Source organism: Tupaia chinensis, unplaced genomic scaffold (genome assembly GCF_000334495.1).
Source record: "Tupaia chinensis unplaced genomic scaffold, TupChi_1.0 Scaffold000146_1, whole genome shotgun sequence".
Lineage (NCBI taxonomy): Eukaryota > Metazoa > Chordata > Mammalia > Scandentia > Tupaiidae > Tupaia > Tupaia belangeri.
Window position 1 is genome coordinate 6,534,039 of NW_006159616.1, and position 10,624 is coordinate 6,544,662.

General features: G+C 59.4%; 1 protein-coding gene across 12 annotated transcripts in view; it reads right to left on the reverse strand.

The window, feature by feature from the left end:
* ARHGEF10L (Rho guanine nucleotide exchange factor 10 like) overlaps nt 1-10,624 on the reverse strand; it is a 178,935-nt gene that overhangs the window by 58,769 nt on the left and 109,542 nt on the right. For 8 of the 12 annotated variants that reach the window (XM_006145224.2, XM_014586547.2, XM_027770608.1 and 5 more), the window contains 6 exons: nt 9,463-9,579; nt 8,026-8,118; nt 6,649-6,822; nt 3,576-3,721; nt 1,767-1,781; nt 1,350-1,531 (listed from right to left, as the gene is read on the reverse strand). In XM_006145224.2, coding sequence (XP_006145286.1) covers nt 1,350-1,531; nt 1,767-1,781; nt 3,576-3,721; nt 6,649-6,822; nt 8,026-8,118; nt 9,463-9,579 — 727 coding nt within the window. The remainder of the gene's footprint in view (nt 1-1,349; nt 1,532-1,766; nt 1,782-3,575; nt 3,722-6,648; nt 6,823-8,025; nt 8,119-9,462; nt 9,580-10,624) is intronic. The other 4 variants (XM_027770609.1, XM_027770611.1, XM_006145222.3 and 1 more) reach the window with 1 other exon arrangement.

Consider the following 10,624-nt stretch of genomic DNA (forward strand, 5'->3'; position numbering starts at 1 on the left):
GGCAGTGCATGCCCCAACTTAAGGAATGCAGCCACAGACAGTCCGAAGTCACCAGCGGAGGGTCCCAGAGCAACAGCCCCACGTGGTGGGATGGCAGGATGGAGTTGGGCCTAAGCGTACCTCCAAGGGTCGTAATGGGACAAGAGGCCTGGGGAAAGAGCCAGCACCTGGCACAGCGGCCCCGGGAGCAAGGAGGCGGCACGGTCGCTCCCTCACAACTTCCTGGCAGCTGTGAAGCAACTCCTGCGTCGGAGTGGACAGAGCCTGGCGTGCAGAGGGGAAGTGAAACCCAAGCGCTCTCCTGCCCGGGGAAGGAGCGCTCCTTTCTGCCGGCCCTGTGCTTTAACGCCTGTCACACATTCAAGAAACACGTCAATGTCTGTGGCACCCCAAGTTCTGGTGAGGCTGCTCACACCAGGGGAAAGAAATCCACCAGTCACAAGTAAAAGGACAAACGACCCAGCCTCGAGAGCATAGGACAGGGACGCGGCCTCTCTGCAAGAAGAGGCGTCTCATCTAAGATGAGCTAAGATGGGCAAGGGCAAGAACAAAGCAGACAAAAAGAGGGTGCGGGGAGTGCCCTGGCCAAAGGCACGGGGCGCCTGTGGAGGAGCACGGCCCGTCTGGAATCAGAGAGGCTGGTGTGGCCACAGCGAGAGGGGGAAGGGGGCAACAGGGTGAAGGGGCAGCAGGCGGTGCCCCACGACAGCTGGGGGCCTTTATCCTAGGGCCTTCGAGGTAGTGGTGACACACATGGATCTGAAGAGTTGGCTCTGGGACACACAGAGGAGGGATAGAAAGGGGCCGGGCAAGAGGGAGCGGCTGCAGCAGTCCAGGGTTGCCCCAGAGACAGACAGAACGCTGGATGGGGAGACACTGTTGGAAAAGTGTCGCCCTGGCGGTGGCCACAGCCGACAGCGTCTGAAGGGTCTGGCCAGGACGGGGGAGGTGGATCCAGGTCATGACAGATAGCTCTGAGCCCAGTCTCTAAGGATGGAGGGGACAGACTGCAGTGACAGGCTCCCCGCTATACCAAGGGGCAAGCTGAGGTACAGAGGAGACACCTGCCTGAGGTCCCACGGGAACCAGAAGTCACGCAGTCCACCTCAGTCACCGTGTGTGTGCATGCATGTGTGAGCGTGTCTTCAGACTGGGGTGGCAGTGGGGAGTGTGAGCTGTGTGTATGCCAGAGGTGAGATGGTGCTGGGACACGCCCGTGCATGTGCCAAGTGAAGCCACAGGTGTACAGCTGGGGCTGTAAAGCCAGCACGAGCCATGCTGCCGTGGCCTGCGGGGCCCGGGCCCTGGCTGTGACGGGGTGAGGAGGGCCCTGGCCAGGCGGTACTCACTCTGGGCCTGCCCTGCCGCGGAGGCCTTCTTGGCGCCGGCGTGCTGGATGAGCACGTTGTCCTTGTCGTAGGCCCCGCCCTCCTGGCCCACCTCCACCACCTGCACCTGGGGCAGCGCCGTGTTCCACTTCACCACGTACTTGGGCCCCAGGGGCACCAGGCTGCTGATCTCCAGCTGGCCCCTGCCAGGACAGAGAGGACGAGGCCTGAGAGCCTGCAGCGCCCCCGCCAGGGCCAGCCCGGAGCACCATGGCCCAGCACACCCTCTCAGCCAGGCTTTGCGCAGCCCAAGCACGGGATCTCAGGCCGGAACTAAGCCAGGCACAGCAGGGAGCCCTTGCTGGGCAGAAGCACCCAGTGCCCAGGCCCCAGCCCCAGGTCCAGAATCACATGCTCCCAAGCCCCCGGACCACCTACCTGTGGTTGGCAGGCCTAAGGACAGAGACAAGAAGGAAAGGAAGCGCGTTACTGTGACCGAGCGACTCCTATCGGCTGGGGCCCCTGACCTGGCCACTGGGCTAGGACTTGTTACTGTGACCGAGCGACTCCTATGGGCTGGGCCCCCTGGCCTGGCCACTGCACTGGGCATCAGAGGTGGAAGAAGGGACAACCTCCGGGCTGGGGAAGGGTCGTAGCCACAGAGGCCAGGGCTGACAGAGGGGACCACACAAAGGGCCTTCCCATTGGGCCAGGCCTCCCGTCACCTCTAATTCTCACAGCAGCCCTGCTAGAAGCCCGCATGATCCCAGGAGAGGACACTGATGTTCAGCTAGGTGAACTGACTCAGCCCGAATCGCCCAGTTGAGTCCCCAGAACTGGGCCACTAGAAACCCACTTTGCACACTGCTAGCCCCTGAGAGACAGGGCAGAGAGGGGTCTGTCATCTCTCTGGCACCAGCACAGTGCCTAGGACATAAACGAGACCTGCGAATTCTGGTACTGAAGAGAGGGAGGAGTAAAGGAGGGGTGAATGGCCAACCACAGCACTGCCCACACCATCTGTGAGTGAGAGGCTTCCTGCCGGAGTGCCCCCTGGGCCACGAGCTCCCTGGAGCAGGGGCTGGGAACTGTCACAAGGAGGGGCTCGGGACAGATGTGACAGACCAATGGACGGACAGACGGGTGGGCAGGCGCGGGGACAATGACTGCGGGGTCCATGACGCAGAACCACAGATAACCCCAAGTCCACTCTGTGGCCCAGCACAGAAGTCACGAGCTGACGGCAGGTGCAAAGTTTACATCGGGCTCTGGCGGCCTCCCAGCCCAGCCCCGCTGTCATGCACTCCAGCTGGGAGGTGGGAGTGGCTGAGGTTTAACATCCCACAGTGAGGACCGGTGACCGCCTTCCCACCTGGATCTCGGTCACTGCTGCCCTATGGTGGCTTCTGTGATGCCGTGCTTTCAAAGTGCTGTCAGATATTGACAGTGGGCTTCTCCTAGGAGCCAGGCTGGACAGACCACAGCTGGCGTTCTCAGGGAGCATTTGGCAAAGGGTCACAGTCCCTGAGGCCTTCAAGGCCCAGCAGGGGGTTTAAGTGAATGAACCAGCCCGGGGGGGTCTCTGAAGAAGGGCAGGCATGGCACCAGCCTGTGCCCTCGGCCACGGTGGGCCCAGAAAGTTGGATCTGACTGGCACAGTCATTGGGCAAACCGAATGTGCGAGCCGAACAGATCTCTGGAGACCTAACGTGACCCGTCAGCCACCAGTTTGCCGACTCTGTTCTAAAATACCTTCCTCGGCCCACTCCGGGACACAGCCTATAGCTAAACCCCTGAGCAGACCCAGGAGACCTGTGGGCAGAAGATGCTCTGACTGAGGGGTGGGCAGAGACCCACGCTGAGCACTGCAAGCCGGCCAGAGAAAAGGCCGCTTGAGTTAAAGTAGCAGAGACCTGGGCTGGACACGAGGAGAATCTCCTGAATTTCAAACCAGTCTGTATGCAGGCGGCTGCTCAGACACTGCAGGGGTCCAGGACGGATGAGTCTACACAGTGGACAACTGTATGCCCAAGGCTGGGGGCTGCCCCCAAAGACCTCCAGGCACTGCCCAGAGCTGCACCAGTGACAGCGGGCCAGGCCGGGCCGAGAAGGGTGGAGAGGAAGGCGGCATCTCAGAGACCTAAACAGCTCTGTGGGACCCACCGCAGGTTGGCCAGCTAAGGTACGAAGGATGGGCCCCAGGGAGGGGCGACGCCCACAGCTCCAGCCCTGGCACAGGACACTTACTTGAAGTTGATGTTGGCACAGACCAGCATGTCATTGAGCAGGAAGACCCGGCGCTCCTTGGACTTGATCAGCTGCCCACGGTCACCATACACGGTCTCTGTCAACGTCTCACACAGAAGCAGCTGCCGCTGGCCTGAGGTCAACAGCTAGGGAAGGGGGACAGGGAAGGTCAGCATTGGCATAGAGACCCAGGCAGCCACGTGGTCATTGCCAGCCCAAAGACCCCGTAGTCTCCGCAGTGCAGAAAGGGAGCCCGAGGCCGGGGCAGGCAAAGGAACATACACACCCCTCCACCCGGGAGCTGAGACGAACCACAGGAGAACTGGGGGCTGCTGGCAGGGCACGCCACTCCGAAGGGCATTTGCAATCTCAGGCTGGCTACCAAGCCCTCGTCCTAGCACTGGGGCCAACAACCCTCCCAAGGACCCCCGAGAAAATACCTATTTTCCTGAGAGGGATGTGGGGGAAGGGGAGGTATGCAGCAAAATCCTTTCCCCACGGCAACCAGAGCCTTCCCCGCCCTGGCTGGGAAAGGACCCATCACTCTGGGGCCTCCCCCAGAGAGAATGCTCTGTTGTTCTCCAAAGAATCATGTCTCTCAAGTCAGAACCCACCAGAGTCTATACGGTCCCAAAGGCCCACTGTGCCCAGGCACTGAGGGTGGCGTTTCATTCAATTGGCTCAGTGGCCCTGCGAGGCCATTCCCACGTCCCAGAGGAGGAAACAGACTGCAGAGCCTGCCTTGCCAACACCCACCGCCTGCTGATGGCAGCACAGAACAGTCAGGCCGCGTGCACGGGCCCCTGCATGGTTCGGCCAGAGGCCCCACTGTTCCCAGCACACAGGAGGACTTAGGGTCCCTCGGGGTCCTCCATGGCTGCTAAGTCAGAGATCCCCCCCGATTTTTCCACAGACAAGTCAAACACCAGCTCATAAACCATCACGGGCCTCCACAGGAGGTTGTCAAGGATGCTGTGACCCAAAACAGGGAAGAGGAAAGTCCCCTGGGCCTCTGGCAATCACTGCCCAGCCCTTAGGCAGATTTGAAAAAGAAGAAAAAGAAAACCCGGATATTGCACCAGCTCCCCTCTGGAGGCTCCTGAGTAGGCTATTTTGAAATAGCCAGCATGGTTCCGTTCAGGGCGACACCCAGTTTCGTTTCCACTTTTCCCTGGGTGACGGTAAGAGGGAAACCACTGAGCAGGTCTCAAAACTGGCAGGGACAGTCCAGGGAGGGCCCTGGGGGTGGGGGAAGCACAGCACGTGGCCGCCCTGCACGACATCCCCCGCGTACCCAACTCGCCTCTCACTTGGTAGAGGGGGAAACTGAAGCTCAGAGGGTTTAGCCCATGGCTGACATCAAACGGGCCTCCCTGACCTCCAACCAGTGCCCACCGCACTCCACTGCTTGGATCTCCAGGGGCACAGAGTGGAAGGGAACAGGGCAGCTGTTCCAGGGCAACTGCTGCAGGACACTGTCCTTCCTGTCCAGGTGCTCGCTTCCCACTGCAGCCGCTCAGGCACCCAGGCCGAAGCAAGACAGCCTCCCAGTCAGAAAAGGGGCTGCAGGTGGGCCGGAGGGGAGCGTGCAAAGACCAGTTGGGGCTGTGGTCAGGCTGAGCCTTTTCCTCCAGAGACCTCAGATGGCAGCCTTATGTGGGACTAGTCCTGCCTGGAGGCAGGGCGTGGGGGTAGCCCCCTCTGTCATACCCTCCTGAGCCAGCTTCAATGGGGACATCTTCCCAGGGGACAAGTCCAACCCCTGCCAGTCTTTTCTTTCCCAGCTCTATTCTCCTGGAATGGGAGAAGCAAACCCACATGCCTTCAGGGTCAGCAGGTGACATCAAGGGGAAAGGAGGAACGTGGGTAGCCCATGGGTAGCCGCTGCTCAGGTGACCACTGCCATGCAGCCCTCCCAGAGGCCATCAAGGAAATTTCATAAGCTGTCTCTCAATCTGTAAATGTTGGCAACTATCTCCATTTCCTTAAAACCACAGTGTGGGCCCCCCAAACACACGAGCAACATGAATTTGGCCTGCGGCCAGAGAGTCCTCATATGCTAGATGCCTGAGGGTTACTGCAAGGGACATGCAGGTGCCCTTCCACCCTGCCTCGCAGCCCAGCGGGGGTGGTTGGGAAGGTGATGCAGGCTAGAGCATTCTATGCTATAAAGGGGGGGTGCACACGGAAAGGGCTGTGGCCCCTCTTGGCAGTCCTTCCCGGGCTACTAGAAAGTTCCCTTCCCGATGCTGCAATCTCCCTCCCAGGAACTTCTAGCCACTGCCTTAGTTCTGCTTTCGAGACCCCATAGAGCCAAGAGTCTCCCAGTTTTTTCTCCAGATTTGAACACCTCCCTATGGCCCCATGAGATGTCTCTTCCCCAAAGAACCACACTCTGCCATGCCCAGGACAGACAGCTGCCGTGTGCTGCCAGGGAAACAGGGATGACAGTTTACAATGGGCGACCCAGGAGGTGACCTTGTGCCGTAAAGATGAGTTTCTCTAGACTCGCTTGCCAGGGTCTCACGACATTTTTAATAGAATGTTTATAAGTCGCAACTTCAACACGAGGCCTGAATTTTCATCTTCCTTCTATCAAGGACCCTCAGAATGCTGCTTTGACAACTCCCTATTCCCCTTGCAGCAGCCCTGAGGCCGAGGCGCTATTAAATCACCCTCATTGTGGGGAGCGAAGGAGAGTCAGAGAGGCTGGGTGATTTCCTGAGGCCACAGTGAGCCCAGTGGCAAAATCTGGATGATTCAAACCCTTGACTAACATCGGAGCAGGTTCATTTGACCACAACACGAGGCTGGCGTTTCCCGACTCTTTCCTGGCAGTTACGCTAATGAACAAAATCAGCTTTTATCCTAAAATAACAGGACGAGTCATGAACGTGAGGTCTGGTTGAGAATCCAGCCCTGAAAGTCAGGTCACGGCCTGCAGAAGGGAGGACTGCCTCCCTCAGGGAACACTGCCCCCTAATGGGCGACAGCGGGAAGGCCGCAGGAGACAGGTGCAGACTGCAGAGCAGGGAGAGCACTCCAGCCAGGCTAGGAGGCCCAGGGCGCTCACCTTGTTGAGGCTGCTGCGGTCACTGACGCTCTTGGTCAGCTGCTGGATCTCTGCCACCTGGTCAGCCAGCCGCTTCTGCTCGTTGAGCTTCTCAGCCAGCGTCTCCAGCTCGGTGAGGGCCAGCTGCAGCGACAGCCTGTCAGGGTGGCCCCTGGGAGTATTCTTCAGCATGTCCTGTCAGGGCCAAGACAGTCACTGGAGAACCCCGCCCACAGCAGACCCCGCTCTGGCCTGGGGTTAAAGTGTCACCCTCCACACTTCCAGCATAACCCAAGGCTGGAACGGGCCAAACAGATGGGACCAAATGCAGAGTAAGGTCTCAAGAAATAGGAAATGAGTGAAAAACGCTAAAAAAATGTCTGTATCTTTCCAGGTATATATGCATGGGAACTGAAAGCAGGGTCTTGAAGAGACGTGTGTCCACCCAGGTTCATATCAGCGTTATCAAACTAGCTAAGAGGGGGAAGCAACCCCAGGGTCCCCTGATGGATGAGCAGACACATAAAACATGCTCTATGCATACAATGAAATATTATTCAACCCTAAGGGGGAGGAAGTTCTGACACTTGCGACAGTGTGAGAAATCCTGAGGACACCATGTTAAGTAAAAATAAGCCAGGTTCAAAAAGATAAATACTGTATGGCCCACTTATGGGGTTGAGGGTCAAAATCAACCAGGGTAGGACAGTGGGCACCAGGCGCGGGGCGGGGAGCTGGAGAGCCGCTGTTGAACGGGTCCACACCCGTTCGGTCTGGGAAGCCGAGAAAGTTCTGGGGTGGACGGTAGTGACGGCTGGATAACGGGGTGAAGGCGCTTGCCGCCTCTGAGCTCACACTTGAAATGGTTAGCGTGATGACAAAGGAGGGACACGCGTGAACCGAGTCCAAGGAAATGGGCTGACGGTAATGGCACAATAGAGCCGGCTCCTACGGCCGGGCAGCTCTGAGGGGGAAAACGCCACCAGGCCCTCGGGCTCCCAGGTGAAAGGTCATCCGACGGGGGACCCTGGGAACTGGGTTCCCATGTGATGCTGAGGCTCTCAGGCACCCCAAGCCCATTCTGAAGCTGCAGCCTGAACTGGCCAAGGTCAGCGTGCTATCTGGGCACCTCCACGCCGGGAGCCCTGCAGGTCTGGAGGGGCAGCATGCCTTCACTCCCACCCCCCAACCAAGCTCATGCTACGTGTCATCACGCAGTGTTCCGGGTAGGAGCAAGAAGAGCCAGGAATTGCTATGGGCTCCACTCTAGCCGTGGGGGAAGATGAGGCCGGAGCCCCATGCAGGTGCCAGGCTGCGGACCACGGATGAGAGCCGCCCTCCCACCCAGCCACAGCCACCCCATGGCCTGCTCAGGGTTGCTGGAGTCCCAGGTGGTACCTGAAGCAGGAGGATGAACTGCGGGAACCTCTGGATGGGCTTCACCATCAGCCCGTAGAGGGTGACGCGGTCTGGGCTGCACACCTGCCGCCGCTGTCAGACACAAGGTCACCTCGTTCGCTGACCCTCTGCAGAGAGGGCCCAGGGCTCTGGGGTCCGACACGCTCCCGTCCCCGGCTCATCCCCCAGGCCCCAGGCCCCTGCTTGGCCTCTGGGTCTGAGAGAAGAGTGGGAAGGAGCAGAGGGCCCAGTTCTGCAGCCAGGGAACCCTCCCACCACCAGTGACCCCGCGTGGCCCCACACCCCTGGGAGACTAGACCAGTCACTGTACGGTCTGAGCTGAAGGCCTAGTTGGGAAACTCAGCACTTTATTTAAGAGGTCAGACTTGTAGAAGCGGACAAGATACTATCCCCTTCACTTAAGCAAAAAGCAGACAGTGCCAGGCCAGGGTGAGGGCAGGGCCGGGAACTCTACTGTCCTGTCTCTTACGTCTGTTTCCGTCACTCCACCCACACACCTGGGACCTGGGTCCCTGCCCTCATCCCTGCAACCCACACTCCTCCACCAGCTTCTACTTCAAGCCGCCCAGCTCAAATCTCTTCAATGGCTGCCCATTGCCTGAAATATTACACCCCAGCCTCTGGGCCTGCAGCAAACTCAGCTGCTTCTCCACCTTTTCTCTGGGACTCCCCAGTGGGTGTCCAGTGCTCTCAGAATCCACCCCGACTTGCCCGGCTCCATCCCCCTGCCAGAGTGCTGGCCTCTGCCCCACTGTGCTTGCACCTGGAACACCCTCCTCCCCCACCTACTACCATCCCACCACCCAGCCCTGTTAGCACCCATGGCAGCTGGCACCCCCATAGAAGGCCCCAGCCCCCGTCCTCTTGGGTGGGGAAGTGGGTTCCTGCACTCGGGCCCACCCACATCCTCGGCTAGGCAGCAGGCTCCCTGTGGGCCGGGGGCTCCAGGGTTTTCCCAAGTGTCCTCACCTCCATTGTCCCGCATGATGCCCAAGACGCCCGTTGAGGAATTCCCCTCATCCCTTCACAGATGGGAAAGGGGCCAGCTCAGCAACTCCCTGAGCCACAGCAGATCAGGACGGCCCAGCACTGCCAAGCTGACCCTGACGCTAGATCTGGCCCCTCCGGCACCCACAGCTACAGGAAGTAAGGGGTCTCCCCGCCCACCTATCAAAGCTCTAGGATCCCAAGCAGCTGATGGACACTCTAACTCTACCACCCTCCGGTGAGGAACAGGAGGGAATGATTTTCTTCCCATGGGGCTGGGGGACCCAAAGGAAAGAAGGGAGGTGTTTGGGCCAAAGCCATGATGTGATCCCTGGAGCTGGGACCAAAAGCTCCCCGACCCCCAGCAAGCCTCCTGCGCCCCGGCCAATGCCCAGGTGAAGGGCACTCCAGCCCACCCTGGAGGCCCACCTTGAGGAATTCGAGGAAGGCGGGCTTGGTGAGACAGGCCTTCTTGATGATGGACATGGCGCTGGTGAAGTTGTTGACATAGTCGCTGTACACGTCTAGCACCATGGACTTGGAGAACTGAAACAAGGCGCGAGGCATCAGCGTGGGGTGGGGCCGGCAGCCGGCACTTGCTCCGCACTCGCTCAGGGACACAGACTCTTCAGAGGGCGGCCTGGATTGCCTCAATAAGCTTTGGAGTGCATGATCCCCTATCCCCCATGGGTGAGGGCATGGGCTCACAGACAGAGGCTGGCCCGAGGGCACAGGGAAGACGAGGCAGAACCAGCAGAGAGGTCAAGCCTTTGCCTCCCTGGTCTCCGCACGGCTGCCTGGAGGACAGCGCGCCTGGCTCCGGCCCAGGGTGGGACGGTAAGCCTGCAGTAACCAACCCTCTCACCAGAGCACTGGACACGCCCACACGGGCACCTACTCAACAGATCTACTGAGTGCTGTGGGTTTCAAAAAGAGTTTTCTGGGAAACAGCAGTTAGCGTAATGGCTATGTCGCTGGACTCCCACGTAGTTGACCGCAGTTCGCAACCCGGACCCGGTGGCTTAAAACTCACGCCGGGTGCGTGTGCGTGTGTGCCCAAGATCCCGAGAGGAGAATGGAGGAGAAGGGATTGCAGCGTGACCATCCCCCATGGGGGATGATTTCTCATTTTCTGTCTCTAATGTCTCTCTCTGTGTCTGGAAAAAAAAGAGTTTTCTTTGAGCACAAGTTAATTACCTACAAAAGATCAAAGTGGAGTTCTACCGGCCGGGCCCTCCACACCCCATGACACTCTGGGCCCCCAGGATTCGGTTAGAAAATCAGAAGTCCAGTGATCCCCTCATTCCATAAATGCAGAGCCTGAGCCAGAGAGGGGTTCAAAACTGGGCTGAACCTGCAGGGGCTGCAAAACTGGGGTGGGACCAGAACCAGGTCTCCCAAGTCATGACCAATGCCCTTCTCACACTGGGGAGTCCTCCACGGGCCAAAGCAGTAGTCTGTGCCAGCGCTGCAAAGCAGGGCACTCCATGAGGGCCTGGCCAGGCGGGGACTAGCGACCTGCCAGGCGGCTGCCCACAGTGCCTGAAGGCCTGCTGGTATGGAGGAGCAGCTAATCGGACGCAGGGGGGAC